Source organism: Merops nubicus, unplaced genomic scaffold (assembly GCF_000691845.1).
Source record: "Merops nubicus isolate BGI_N331 unplaced genomic scaffold, ASM69184v1 scaffold35230, whole genome shotgun sequence".
Taxonomy (NCBI): domain Eukaryota; kingdom Metazoa; phylum Chordata; class Aves; order Coraciiformes; family Meropidae; genus Merops; species Merops nubicus.
Window position 1 is genome coordinate 4,191 of NW_008584135.1, and position 15,000 is coordinate 19,190.

General features: G+C 48.3%; 1 protein-coding gene across 1 annotated transcript; it reads right to left on the reverse strand.

Moving 5' to 3' along the window:
• Positions 1-12: 12 nt before the first annotated feature.
• Positions 13-14,731, reverse strand: DPP9 (dipeptidyl-peptidase 9). Its single transcript, XM_008943182.1, has 19 exons — positions 14,482-14,731; positions 11,763-11,875; positions 10,619-10,792; positions 10,242-10,410; positions 9,980-10,093; positions 9,575-9,703; positions 9,014-9,075; positions 8,379-8,479; positions 6,752-6,929; positions 5,807-5,972; positions 5,619-5,698; positions 3,990-4,142; positions 3,643-3,778; positions 2,435-2,580; positions 1,989-2,135; positions 1,696-1,848; positions 1,047-1,189; positions 634-745; positions 13-105 (listed from the first exon to the last, which is right to left on the reverse strand). Exons 1-19 carry the CDS (start codon positions 14,702-14,704, stop codon positions 13-15), a joined length of 2,592 nt encoding a protein of 863 aa, XP_008941430.1. The 5' UTR covers positions 14,705-14,731.
• Between the last annotated feature and the right edge of the window lie 269 nt (positions 14,732-15,000).

A 15,000-nucleotide genomic window follows, 5' to 3' on the forward strand; every position in this document is an offset into this window, starting at 1 on the left:
AGGCTTGTGCTCTCAGAGGTATTCTTGTAGAAAGTGCAGCAGCGTGATTTCATAGTGCTCTCCTGACTCGGGGCACCGAATACTGTGTCTCTCGTTGGGGTAGATCTGAGAAGCAGAGATGGGGCAGTTAGCCAGGAGCAGCTCATTCATCACGGACAAACCCCGCCCTCACATCAGCCCTTTTCCCTCAACCCCGGCTCCCTCGGGATCAAAAGGTGTCAGGGAATGTCTAGAGCACTTCCCTCATTGCCAGTCAGCCACTGCTGCTGCCACCAGCCAAGGGAGACAGCATCAGTTCACAGCCCAGAAGGAAAGTTCCAGGCCTGAGGGCAGAAGCCCCGTTTGCAAAACGCTTTTAGATACAGGCCACATCTGGCAGCGATGGAACGGCCACAGTGCCACCTCCCGGCCACCTCCTGGAGTCAAACGAGGCATTGACTGTCATCTACACAGCAACAAAATGTGGGAGCATCTGCCTCGGCCATCTCCTGGAGTCAAATTAAGTATTTACTGGCACCTACAGTGCAACAAGATGTGGGAGCAGCTGCCTCCACCTCCTCCCACCCCCAGAACACACAGTAGAAACTTTCTCCAGATTTAAGGGACCTTCCTCCTTCACTTTTCTCCTCCTACCTGCAGCTGGTAAGGTTTTCCAGCCCGGATTAGCTGTGATACCAGGAAGTTGGTGTGAAAAAAGTGCACATTTTCATCCAAAAAGCCATGGAGGATCAGCAAACGATTTGGCCTGGAGATGGGATGAGAGATAAGGATGAGAAACCCCATGAAAAACTCCACAGCGGGTCCCAGCAAAGAGCTCCCAAAACTGAGCAAGGGTCAGGATGTGGGTCTCAAAACCCTCCCTGGCAAAGGGGCTGGGGGTACAAAGCCCCCACTTGCTGCAGAAGGCAGTGACCAGCCATGGGAGATAAAATTCGATGGGATCAGAACCCACCCATTCTTTTGGGATTCAGCCAAGGTCCAAGTGGTGGCACCAAGCAGGATGTGGGAGCAGGTTTTAGCAGATCCCTCAGCCCCCCAGTACTCACTCATTGGGAAGCTTTTCTACATGTAATGCCACAGAGCCAGCCTCATAACCCTGCTGGTTGTTTTCTGGGATATCCATGTACCGCTCGGTGTACCCGGTGTCATATGCCATCCAAACTGTGACAGGAGCACCTGCTATAGCAATCTGTCAAACAAAGAGGGGGCAGGAGACAGCCTCAATTAGCACATTATAAAGTGTTCCCTGTTTTCCTGAAGAGGTAGGAAAAAGAGGTTCTGAACTGTTCTGTTGCTCAAACCAGGGTTCTTCTACAGCAAACGCCCCCAAAACTCAGGTTCCTCCTCCTGCGATTCCTCTTATGGTCCCCACGGGGCAAATTCCTGCACAGCAGCACTAAAGGCTTTCCCTTTTCAAGGGGGACTTGTGGAATGATCCAGAAACTGTGCTGAGGAGTTGGGAAGGGGATTAGGAACAGCACATCACTGATGTCATTGGGTGCTAGGCTAAGTCCTGCCCTGGCAGGCACTGGGGAACGACCCCATCCTCAGTGAGCCTCAGGCAGGGGTGGTCCGCAAGCAGAAGGCAGCACCATAGCCATGAGCTACAGGCAGGACCAAGGGACATTTTCACCTGTCCATCAGAAACAGGCTAAAAAAGCCCAAGCTGAGAGAGCCAAGTGTCCCCAGACTCACCTTGAAGACATTGGGTTTGCAGATAAGACCCATGAGGGAGAGGAACCCTCCATATGACCAGCCGTGGATGGCAACGCGACTCAAGTCGACGAACCCGTATTTTTCTGCTACATAATTTAAACCTTCCACCTGATCCTCTATCTCCACCTGACCCTAAAAAGCAACAAGGAAGCTCAAATTAGCCACTGGCTAAACGTAGAAACTAGAGACAGAAGAGAGCAACACTCGCAGAGGGAACAGGCAGCCCCAGGAAGAGCAAATGGGCAGAGATTCCTCCAGAAGTGGTATGTTACCATTTGGTTTTTCAGGGCCCCTTCAAACTTGAGTCCTCGCTGGCAGGAACCCCTCCCATCAATCACCACCACAGCATAGCCCAGGGATGCCAGCGTGTTCAGCCGCAAGTACTTGATTCCTTTGAAGGAGTTATTCACTAGCTGCACCTGCAAGAGGAGGGAAGAAAAGTTTCAGCGCTCAGCAGCTGCCTTCCAGCACCTTCCTCTGCCTGCCTTGCTGAGTAGGATCCTGAGCTGGAGAGCAGCCACTAATTGAGCTATCACAGCCAGGCAGAGCAGCTTAAATGCTGGAAAAAAACATCTGAGGTTTGAAACAGAGGTCAGAACAGAGATCCAGTGCTCACTGCTAACCAAAGTGTAACTCTTGATGCACGACTGAGCTACGCAGAGCTCTGTCCTGGGCAGCAGTCCCATGGCTGGCACCAGCAGTGGATCTGGATTATTACCTGAGGGCCTCCATACACAAAGAGCACCGTGGGATGCTTCTTCCCAGGCTGGACATCGTGAGGTTTGTAGACCATTCCATAGAGCTCAACATCCGACTGAGTACGGAAGTGAAAGATCTCGGGTGGGATGTAATCTGGGGGACAACCTGCAGAAGGAAGTGCAGACATTAGCAGGGCAGTGACTGGCAGCAGGCTCTGCCTCCTTCCCAGCCTGAACAAGCTCATTCTGCTCAAAATCCACCCTACCCAGCCTGAACAAGCTCATTCTGCTCAAAATTCATCCTACCCAGCCTGAACAAGCTCATTCTGCTCAAAATTCATCCTACCCAGCCTGAACAAGCTCATTCTGCTCAAAATTCACCCTAGCTGAGGCTCTTCCAACACCAACCCACACCAGAGCCTCTCAGAAAAGCTCTCTCTGGGAAACATTCACCCTGCCTAAGGTAACAGGCCATGGAATGAGTGAGGGGATCACACGAGGACCACCACCAGCCAGGCAAGGCTTCCTTCCTTCCTGGGCAAGGCACTCTGCACCACAACAGTGGGATGTGGAAGGTTAAGGCCAGGGATGGGTCAAGTGGACAAAACATTTGCAGGAGGGGTTCAGGTGCTGCTGTAAGTTTTACCTACAACTTCAAAGCCTACAGCCTTAGCATGAAGTAGCCACTGCAGCCCAGATGCCCCCTTCCTCTTCAGACACATAACAGAATTGTTCTGATTAGAAGAGATCTTTAAGATCAAGTCCAACCAGCACTGCCAGGTCCCCACTGCCCCGTGTCCCTCACACCACATCTCCACAGCTTGGAAACCCCTCCAGGGATGGGGACTCCACCACTGCCCTGGGCAGCCTGGCACAGCCCTGAAAGGGAAGAAATTGTTCCTCAGGGCCAACCTCAACCTCCCCTGGGGCAACCTGAGGCCATTTCCTCTTCTCCTACTGCTTGTTCCCAAAACCACAGTTTTTCCCAAAACCCTCCATGCTGGAGCACTGCTTTGGCTCAAAGCATGGCACAGTAACATCTTAAAAGCCCATAAACAATTTCCTGGATGGGCTCCCCACTGGAGGTATCTTCTCTACAAGATAACACAATTCATTCTCCCTCAGAGTGAAGTTACTTGAGTCACTTGCCCATCCATCCCCTTTGACTACCACTAGTGGGAGAGTGTCACAGACGTGGCCCAGCATTGACACATTCTACAGGACTTACTGGCTGCCTCCATCATGCTGGCCCAAAACTTGGGCTGCTTGTGGAGCGGGTCGTCATCGGAGCCACTGAGCTTGTAGACGTGGACACAGGGCGGGGTGCTCACACTGCTGTAGTGGCTGATGAACATGTCAAAGTTCTACAGAGGGGAGAGAGAAGAGTTAGGGGGACAGGGTCTTTCATTTCCCAGGTCTCATCGCCATGAAGTTCTCAGACATGACCTCCCACATCTCAACCAACCAAGACAAAGAAGCCCTCAGGACTCATTACTGGTCATGACTCATTGCCATTCCTGGTTAGGATTCCTGGTTAGGAAAAGAAAAAACCTTTGAATCCAGGAAACAACAGACCTGGCTCATGGAGCAGCTGTGGGAGAAGCCTGGCGTGGTGAGCCGCACGATTTCTCCAGGAGACTCGTAGCTGACGACGTAGAGGTGGTGCTCCAAGGGGGTGTCCTTTGTGCCTTGGAAATACACCAGCTTTGTTGTCTCGTTGACCCAGATCTGTGTGGAGAAGAGAGGTCTCAGTGACAGAAGGATGACAATTCCCTTTTCTCTGCCAGTTCAGTCTGTCCCCAGGCAGACTCAAACCCAAAGAGCCCGTCGGGGCCACACATGACAGGCCAGGGAACACATATGCAGCAGGGATGGAGAACCACATACAAGCCAACAAAGACATGAAAAGTGGTCACTCAGCTTTTGAAGAGACTCAAAGTATTTGTTTGTTAATGAGCATGAAAAGTTGGGCTCTGTTCCCCCTTAGGAAAATTCTGTGCTTAAACACAGTGTCTTCCTGGAGCATGTCTGGATTATAAAGGCATATGTGTATTTTTCCAGCAATCATGGTAATCATCCCATCCATGGAAGGATCAGCCTAATAGCTCTAACTATACCAAATTTCAAGCTACATTAAAACATGTTTTTCATGTCCAGATAAAACTACAGCCAAAAGCCACCTGGCCGGCCAGGAACTGAGCCGACAGCTTTTAAACACCACGTTGATCCAGCACCAGTAACCAGTTTTCCACCTTCCAGTTTCCAAATTCTACTTCTGGCTAACCCACAGTTTGAAGACCACTTTAGACAGCAAAGGGGGGAAAAAAAAAGAAAAAACCTAACTCAATTGGCCAGGAAAACCAGGCAGAGCCCTGCAGAGCAACAAACGCATCAGAATAATTGCCGCTAACACAATTTTAGCCACAACACATGCAGGGGAAAGCTGTGGCCAAAATCAACAGCATGTACAGTGAGAATCCACATGGGGAGGGACAGCAGGTTAATTGCAGATTGAGGGAAAACAGCAGAAACCAAACGCATGGAGCTGCAGGCCTTTTAAAAAGCGAGAAGTGAAAATCCAGATTAATTGGAAATGAACAGGCGAGGTCTTTATTTTGACAGAAATCGCCTGGGAGAGTTAAAGATCAGACTCAGAGTTAATTCCTGAAGCAAAAGGGGAACTAGGTTTCTACAAGATTAATAAAAAAATTGTTTCTGGCTGTTCCACAACCAATAACAGACATGGTTTCTCCATATTCTAAATTGCTTTATACTCTCTAGCTGCCTTCTTCTTAAAGGCTCTACTGAGGGATCAGCTGGAGACCAAGAGTTCACTCGAAGTGCTGGGACCCATTTCCAATTCACAGGCACTCATTGGGGTTAAAATGCTTTGGCAAAGGCAGCAATCCCAAGTGTCTCCACAAAATAGTTCTTTGTTGCTCTTGAACCTCAGCTTTGCATCCTTTTTTACGGGCTGACTCACTCCTGGGATTTACCTAAGGAGCAATCTAAAGTCTGATTAAAAAGGCAATCAGTTCAATGTGCACTGGACTACAGCCCTTCTGGGGAAAGCAGAGGCAGCAATAAAAAGAGAAACAAAATGAAGCTTAAGTAGTTCTAGCTGGTCCCAGGTGTAACAGAGGGCGTAGGGCAGGGCTGTGGGCAGACAACCCAGAGCTGCAAGAGAATCAAAATAACCACTACCTTCGATCCGTGCCTTGCCAACACCTCCCATTCCCCACCAGTCAGGGCAATCTCCTCTTTGATAGGGCATTTGAAATCATCTAGAAGAGAGAAGAGGAGGATAAATCACTGCACTGCCCAGGAGACAAGACAAGCAGAGCAGGGAGGGAGCTGCTGAGGCTGGGAGGCCGGCGAAGCGCGGCCCTTACCCTCGCTGTGGACGTAGGGCTGCACCCAGTCGTGGCTGCCTTGCTTCAGGACTGCTGTCACCCTGTAGAGGTGACAAAAGCCTGTTTTGCATTCGTTGGCTCGGATAAAACAGAGTTCTTCCTCCTCTCCCTCGGGTTGGATGAAAGGATAGAAGATATCGTGAACCTGTCACACAAGGAGGAAGACCAGTGAGGGATGCGTGTCGAGACAGCTGAGGGAGTCAGTGCTGAACTGCTGGGCTCTCAAAGGCCAGAGAGGGGGGAGACAGCTCTCAGATGAGCAGCTTGTGGGGAAAAGCCATTTTGTACTTTCCTATTGCCACTAAGAACCTCTGGGCCCATGCAGGAGGCTCTGTGCTCTAGGCTTTCAACGGCTACCACCACCAGCCCCAGTCCTGCCTCCAAACTAGACACTGCAGCTATGTGAGTCCCACTAGGTGGGCACTGTCCCAACAACTTCAGAATGTCACAGTGTCAACTCCAGGCCCCTTTGTCACTTTTCAGTGCCAAGATGATGGATCTTAGAGGCTGAAGTTTATTCCCCATTCCCTATGTCTATTCCCAACCAAAAAAAGTTTAAATTCCAGAGATTAGACTTGCTCATGCTTCAAGAAGCCATTTCATTTTGTAATAAAACACCCCAAAAGAATGGCAGTGTTACATCCAAAGTCTCAGTGTCTGAAGTGCTTGTGTTCACCAAGAATGTCAGCAAGAATTAAATGAACAAGTTCCAACAGCAAGGAGATGGCAGGATCCTCATCTCCTCCAGTGCTGAGTGCATGGATGTCCTTATGGCTTTATCAAACCCCCTAAACTAACACCAGATCTGGCACTACTGAGCAGAGCAAAGCAATCTGCTGGAGCATGGACTAAACTGGACACAAAAACAGTTAACTGGGGGTGAGGAAGGGGCAGTCTGTGTTCTCCCAACCTCGAGCCTCTTACATTTATCCACACATCAGTGGTTTCTTCATAGATCACAAATGGCTGAACATTTTCTGGCACAGTTTTGGCAAATTCAGCACGCTGCTCCTCATTTTCTGGGACTGGAATAAAGAGTGCTGGAGGCAGAAGCACTAGCTGCAGCCGCTGCTGGGGTCTGTCTAGGAACATAGCCCAAGCACTGGGGAAAGAAGTTGGAGGTGAATGTCAGTACCACAAAATAGATGCCCCTTTCCAACACTCAGAACGTGCAACCCTTTCCCCCCCGCTGGCAGAAAGGATTTAGGCATCTGAATGCAAAGCTTTTCTCATCATTGCTGCTTTCTAATCTCCTGAAAGCTCTGCCAACAGACACGTATCACCAGACATCCCTGGTATTTCACAGGGCATCCTTCAGACAAGATGTCTGACAGATTTGCCAGTCTCTGTTCCAAGGGAGCACTGCTAACAGAACCCTGTCTCCAGAACACAACTCTTCTTGGACAGCCCCTCTGTCAGGAAGCACCATTTGTTTTCCAGCAAGCTCCTCACGAGCTGAAGCAATCACTCTTTGAGTGAGTTTGTAGCCCCCTCATCACACTCTGCACTAGCAGGGAAAGGCATGGACCAAAGAACTGCCAAGAGAAGGAGTCACTTCAGTCTCAGCCTTGCTCCTCTCCAAGCAGTCACTGGAAGTGGTGCTGCACTGCAGGCCTCTCAACATGAGGGATGGCAAGCCACTGCTGCATAGCATGGCCACCCCAAGGCTTGAGAGTGCAGCAGGGGGAGTTTCCTCCTTCAGACAGACTTCCCAAAGTTCCAGCTCTCCCCAGCACCTCACTCACTCACCGTGCATTTCTTGAACTGATACATTCAGCACATTTAGATAAGCTCTGGTGCATAAGAACCACCTATGGGATTACCTTCTCTAAAGCTGCCTGAATTTAGTTTGCAGAGCAGAAAATTAATGATGAGTTACAGAATGCAATCTTCAAAGACAGCTAAGTCATCTTAACTTGATCTGCACAGAAACTAGTTAATAGTCAAGGAAGCTTTTGAGGGGAAAAAATGAAGAGCTTTAAAATTTCAAACCAATCAGATTGGGGTGGATTCTGTAACTCTTCAGGCAAAGCTGGCTGTGACTGTGCATCACATCTGGAGCACCAGGGAGCTAGGGGAGCACACTGGTCTCAGAGCAATCTTTCCTGCTGTACACATGGCAGGGGGGATGCAGCAGCACACAGACTGCCCACTCTCCTGTGATACACTTAGCATCGAGCACAAACCACACCAAGGAACAGTGATAAAAGTGCTTAGAGCACATTCTCATCTTCCGCAGGAAGAACACTGGACTCGTGTGAAACAGCTTCAACTCAAAAGAATTCCCTGGGACTGCCTGTTGAGTGTATCAAGTCATTTAACTCCATGGTGGTGACTTAAACCCCACAGTTTGTCACTCTGCTCTGCATTTCATTAATTCCTACTTTTAGGAAGCTGTAATGCTTAAGTCAAACACTCAAACGTGCCAAATGACACAAATGTGCCATTTCTGGCAGTCGTGGCTTTAAAGCCACGTCACAACTATGATACAAAGCACATCCTGGGTCTGCAGGAGCTCAGCCAGGGAAGTTTGGAAGGAAAACTCAAGTACTATTTGCCATCTCGGGTCCATCCAGCACGGGCAATGTACTCCACGCTCGGAAACAACGCAGCGAAGGGTTGCACCAGCTCCTTGTCCTGAGCACACACCATCTGCAGCAAAGAGAAAAGTCCAGCATCAAATCAGACTGCTAGCAGAGCTCCCCACCACCTCCTGGGGAAGCTCAGTGGAGTGGGAGAAAAAGGAAGTTGAACTGTTGGCATCAGCCAGGGTCAGGGTAGGAGAAGGAAGGTTTTCTACAAACGGCAGGAAGAGAAGGGAAAAAACAAGCTTCAAAGCAAAATGACTTTGGCATTCAGCCACCAAAAAGGCTCCAGCCAGGGTCTGAAACCTGGGATTAGATGGGGCTTCAGCCCCCCTGCTCTGCTCCTGACAAGGTGGTGTGCCAGGCTGCTCCCTTCCCTCCCCCTCTCCCATCTGCCTCTTCACCAGAACAACACTTCTCAGCATTTTAAAGTAGTTCTGTTTCTGGGATAAACACATTATGGAACCAGGTGTTACAAGAGGATGAACACAGGGGTTAAAGACCATCTAGGATTTCGTAGTGTCCTTGTCTTAATTCCAGGGAGCTTCAGAAGCAGCCAACCCTCCTGTGCAATATCCCATTCCAAGCTGTTATCACTTACCTTACCCTTGCTGTCTGTTTTGAATTCTGCCAGTTTTAAGGTAATCTTGGGGTTTTTGCTGCCTGAAAAGGAATGAGAGAATATCAACATGGACAACTTGAACACTCCATGGTTATACACACTACAGCTTCCTGGCCCTACTAAAATGGCTGTGTGTGAATAAAAAAGAAAAAAAAAATCTAATTATATATGTGAGCAAACACCCCTGTGATCACAAGAGTCATTCTGGGTATGGGAAAGTTTGCTTTCACTTTCCTAGTTGGCTGCACATGTTCTCAGGAGGGAGAAAAAAAGATGAGATTCAAAATATATTCCATGACAGGCCACCAGCTATATTCCATTTTCTCAGCAATTCTTTCATCTGAGCTGAACTTTAAATCCCATTCCTTTCCTGCAGTAGATTTTGGGCTCAGAGTCTCAATTAAGCCTCAATATTTACAACCAGCTTCTCCATCCCAGTAAGTACCCAGCTTAATCATGCAAAGTTTATAGCACAAATTCCACTGCAGCTGCCAGCAGGAGTTGAGAGCTGTGTTAGCAGCCCCCTGATATTTCACTTACCTGTCCTGGGGTATCGATAGGAGTCTGTTTTTCTCTCCTCCAAGGCAGGTGAAGGAACATGAATTATCTCCACCTCTGACTCATCCACTTCCTCATATAAGATCCGCAGCGTTTTCAAATCCTCTGAACCTAGGACAGAGAGTGAACATGTTTGCTCCAGAGTTCTCCAGCTGGCATGGACTTTTCTGGAGCACTGTGGCAGAGTCTGGTGCAGAGTGGACATCTGTAACCTAGTGACAACCTGCAACTACCCCTCAGAGCACAATTCCAGTCCCTCAATGTTCTGTTCCTTCAAGTGGACTCCCCAAAACCAGGCCAAAGGAAAGCCTTGCTCAAAGTATGCTTCACAGCAGGGGCTGGCAGCACTTACAGGGTCAGAATTTGATATGCAGAACACTGACTGACCTTCTGTGGAAGCTGTGGGACACCACCAATAGCCTGTGAACCTATCAAACTCCTCCTGAATGACAAAAGTGGCCACACCAGCAGACTTGGGGTCATCGAGGACATTGGATAAACCTGGAGAGGAACAAAGGCAACTGCATTTACACCTCTGTGGAAAAAAGCTGATCCAAAAGAAGAATGTACTTGTAAGAAGCCATGAAGATATGAGCCCTTCCAGCTCAAATGAGAAGGAATTCTGAACCTGGCCAGAAGCACCAGTTACCTTTATGGCAGTAAGTCATGCGCTTCTCCTCTCCAGTCTCAATATTTGCCACCCACAGATCATTGTTATTAATGAATGAAAAGAAGGCAGGGTCAGCAGGGCAGATCTTGGGATCCATTCGTGGCCCCGTGCACTGAGTCTTGATCTCCAGAGGCTTCATTGGAGACACCTGCAGCAACACACACACACAAACAGCTCTGTACCAAAGCAGCTTCACAGTCACAAGGCCCAAGCTACAGAGACAGGACAGCCCATGAAACAAGGACAAACAGCCCAGGACACGAGAGAAATGACCACAACCAGATACGCAGCCATCTCCAACCAAACCCCTTAAGTCCATTTCAGGTGACAGTGACAAAAATCAGCAGCAGACTCACCATGAAACCATTCTTGCCCCCATCTCGACAATGGAAGAGGCTGTTGCTGGCCTGGAAGAGGAACAGGCCACTCTCACTGTGGAAATCATAGGAGGTTATACCAAAGACACCGAGCCGCTTGCGCTCCCTCAGGAGTTCCTCCTCTCTGGAATACATCCCATGATGAGGGGTTGCCTAGGAAGGAAAGAAAAATCTGAAAGACTCTGCAAGGAGAGAACCTTTCACAGAACAGGAATGCTCCAAGATTGTCACCAAGTAGTCTGTGAATACCCAAACCAGCCCAGAGTCTCACCTCACAGGATATAACTACTGGACTCCAGGCTACAGGTGTGGTCCAGGACTAAACCAACCACACCCCTCAAAGTTCCCTCTGCATCAGAGGGATGAATTGGGAATCTGCCACTTCAGCATGAGCTGAGGACAGCTGCACTTGCTCTGCTTATGCAAATCAGATGTAAGCAATTAACTTAATGACATTATCTACAGCCTTCACAAAGAGTTTCCATGTCAGACACTGCAAACAAAAGCCCTTCTGGGGATCTTGAATTACCCTGAAGGGGACTAGCATTCCAAACAGGGTCAAGGCAGCTGAATTATTTTCCACCAGGAACCTTTTCAGTACAAAGACAGACAGACACCCTCCACTCTCTCCTACAGCAGTGCTGTTAGTGACAAAGGACACTCAGATACTAAAATCAAAGAGGGGAAACTTCACCTCCTTTCTGGCTCACTCCCAGGAGTTTAAATTCAACTTCCCTGACTTTTTAAAAGCAGGGGAGAGGACAGACAGGCCTTCCACTGAGCACATGGGTGTGCATGGCAAGGACCCAGATGAGACACCCAGAAGGAAGGTGCACTGTCCTCAGAGCTGATACCCTGGAGCAGGTGACACCCTGGTTCAGAGTCCTCTGCTAGGTCAGCCCTTGGCTGTTCCACACTCACCACCAGCTCTGTTGCACACACAAGAAACTCTCTTGTCTTATGAAGCAAAGTCATTCCCAATACAACCTCCCTGCCAGCACCACTCTGGGACTTACACCCTGCCACGCTGTTGTCTCTGCTGCTCAGCACCACCACACTGGCCTCACAACATCAACCAGTGTTCCCAGCAAGGTCAACCCAAGCTCTTCACACCTTGCCCTACCTGAAAGTGATCCAGCATCTGTTTCCAGGACAAGAGCAGCAGGGCCTCCTTCCGTACCTTCTTGGGAATCTCTGAGTAGAGGAGGGAATTCTCTCTGCTGCCATATGGCATCCCTGGTAGGAGGACAACAGCATCACCCTACTTCAGATTAGGCAGCCAGAACAAGTGGAACCAAGGAGAAATCTGGTAACAGAGGGGTTGAGGTTGTCCAGAGGCTTTCACCAGGTGTTGTTCCCAGGCAGCTCAGCTCAATCACAGCATCGTATCCAAATTTATTTCCATTTAGATCTACATTTAGAAATTTCCTTAAGCAAGATTTAACACTAGCCAACCTCTTCAGAACTGGTTACGTCCAACTTTCCTCTCCGTGGACTGTTCAACCCATGCCCTAGATCCACTCTCAACAAGCCACTCCCTCAACGGGTGACTCAACATTACTCTCCACATTTCTCAGCCAAGAATTTGCTACAGGGACCTCATTCAGACCAAGGCAGCAGCCTGCAAGAGGGGAAGAAAAAAAAGCTTGGAAGCAGTAGAGAGCCTGTTCAAATATGCATCAGTCTAATACACAGTGAAGAGACCTTGTCATTTTACATAAGCCTTTGGCTCTGGTTATCAAACCAGCTACTGGCTTTTAGCCAGGTTCCAAAACAGCCACAAAAAAAAATTAAATATCCTGATACATGATTTTGGCAGTTTCCACAAAAACAAAGACCATGAACTTGCCCTCTACGTATGCTGTAGAGTGTCCCTAGATCAGAATTTCACTCAGGGAAACGTGCCCTGATATCATCTACTCTGCATATGTTCTGGGCAGAAGAGAGAGGTTTCTGAGGTGGTTAACCCAGCAGCATGGTTACTTAAAATTAAAACTGAAATATTAATAAGTACTCAGGAAGCAAAGCAATATGTGAGCATATAATCCTCAGAGATGCAGAAACACCAAAGTGCTGAGCATGTGGTGTTTAATATAAGCAGCATCTGCCACGATACAACAGAGAATTCTACAGGGACAGCCCAGGGATGACTTAAGATGTCCAAACAGAAAAAACTGCAGATAGGAACAAATTTATATATATATACACACACACACACACTTGATACTTGTGTGATGGTGACCTGGAATTCCTTTCTCCTCATATTAGTACTTTCTACAGTGACCTCAGGCTGACTAGAGTCCATCAGGGTGTATAAAAACCACTGCCTTCCTCCCCAAAAGATGTTATACTTTCCTCCCAAGTGAAGTATTCAACCTCTACAGTAAAGTTCTCCAGAGGTCTCCATCCTACTCCTCGTTTTATAGTCACTCTGTTTGCATAAAAACTTGCAAATGTTGTTTCATGTTAATGATACTAATCACTTCTGAACTGCTGAGATGGGTTCTATTTAGCAGCACATGAAATGCAGCTCAAACAATGCTGGGCATCAGTGTTTGCCCTTTAGGAGGAATGCCTGAGAAGAGGCATGCTGGTGTTACCCAGCAGATCCTGAGCTAAAATGATGGATCCATCCAGTCTGTGTCCTCAAGGAAAAGGACACTGAACACCAACTAGGCAGCAGCAGCTCTAGTTGCCATTTCACACAACAGAAGAACATGAAATTGCTTTTTTTAATTAGCCACTTTGATCCTGAGTTCTTTAGTCATCTCCATCAAAAACTGTATCCAAGTCAACTTGACCTTGAAATACATTCAGCTTTAAATCAAGTCTCAGTGTTGAGACTCAGGAAGAAAAATCTGCTAATTCTGGACACTGCCCTTTCCAGTAGCACTTGTGTCAGAGGAATGAAGGAGGAACTGTAACAAATCAAGTCACTGGCACACAGGAGCTGCAGAACCACACAACAAATCAACCCCTCAAACCCAGCATCCAATGTCCTACAGTGACCTACACTCAACTCAAAAAAAGAAGGAAAAAAACCCCAGCAGGGTCATTTCAGGAAAGCTGTGGCTGTATGGAGTTGCACATCAGGCAATTTCTTTACTGGCCCTGTAATGATCAGCTCGTGCCCCAAAGCATAAAAAACTCTTTATAGTCTATAAAGCTTCCCATGTTACCAGCCACAAAATTACCCAGTTACTAAAATCCAACCACTCTGTCACTAATTACATTGTGGCTCCAGCCATAATGAGGGACCTGTACAACACAGAATTCTGCTGTCTTTCCACCCTGCTGCCAGAACAGGGTATTTCCCTGCAAATACCATTAATAGGTCACTCCCATTTAATTATTTTTCCCCCCCTTCTCCCCTGCTCTGGAAACCATTCTACCTCCACGATGCCTAAAGCAGGGAGACACCAGCACCCTGCTTGACACCCAGAACTCATGACAGAGTCAGTCAATACTGACAGCCAATTCCTTGCAGGTCAGTCTGGTTAATCAGTAGAGTAAATCATTTTAAGTATCATTTCATGAGATAGTCCCAAGTCTGAGGAGCATCCCCTCTCCTGCCCCCTCACCCAGGCTGCTAAAGGACACTGTGCTCACAACCTTGGTCCCCAGGCAGGTCTGGCTGGCCAAGGCTAAGCAGAAAGGCTGTGGTTAAAGCTTGTCTGGGGCTGGAGAGGTCTCTGCTCAGTTCCAGACATCACTATAGATGAAGCATGCAAACCTGGAGCAACGTTCCTTCACCTCAGCTCCCCCACCTCACCAGTGGGGATCCCTCCCATCCTTTTTTCCTTGCCTGTTTGGACTGGAAGCTGTCCCATAACTGGACTCACCCAGGTAATAGAGCCGATGAGAGTGCGGGCTGGACTCTTCTGTCTTCTGGACAAACTGGAAATCATGGGGAGCTTTGTTCACTATCATGCCTGAATACTTCCTGCTGCTGTGAATGATGTCACGCAGCCCATCCCAGGAATGCTTCTGCACCTGGAATTGGGAAGGCACATCCTCCATCTCGACCACTTCCGAGCTGTCTGAGAGCGTGTCCACTGCAGTCATCCTCTCTTCCCCTTCAGAACTGGACAAAAAACTGAGGGAGGAGTGGAGGGAGAGAATTAAGCCTTAAAATCAAGCAGGCGCCTTTGGTGGCTTAGAGAAAGCTCTGAGCGTGCAACAAGCTTAAGAGAACAGGCAGTCCTTAAATGACAGGTTCTAGGAGTCTTTGTGCTCAAAAATTACATTTTGAACATAGATGGACATTTGGAAAGGAAAAAAATCCATCTCCCAGCTCATACTGAGTCCTGGAAATGAAGATATTCATCTCAGCAAACTCGTTCTCCTCAGACTAGTTCTGG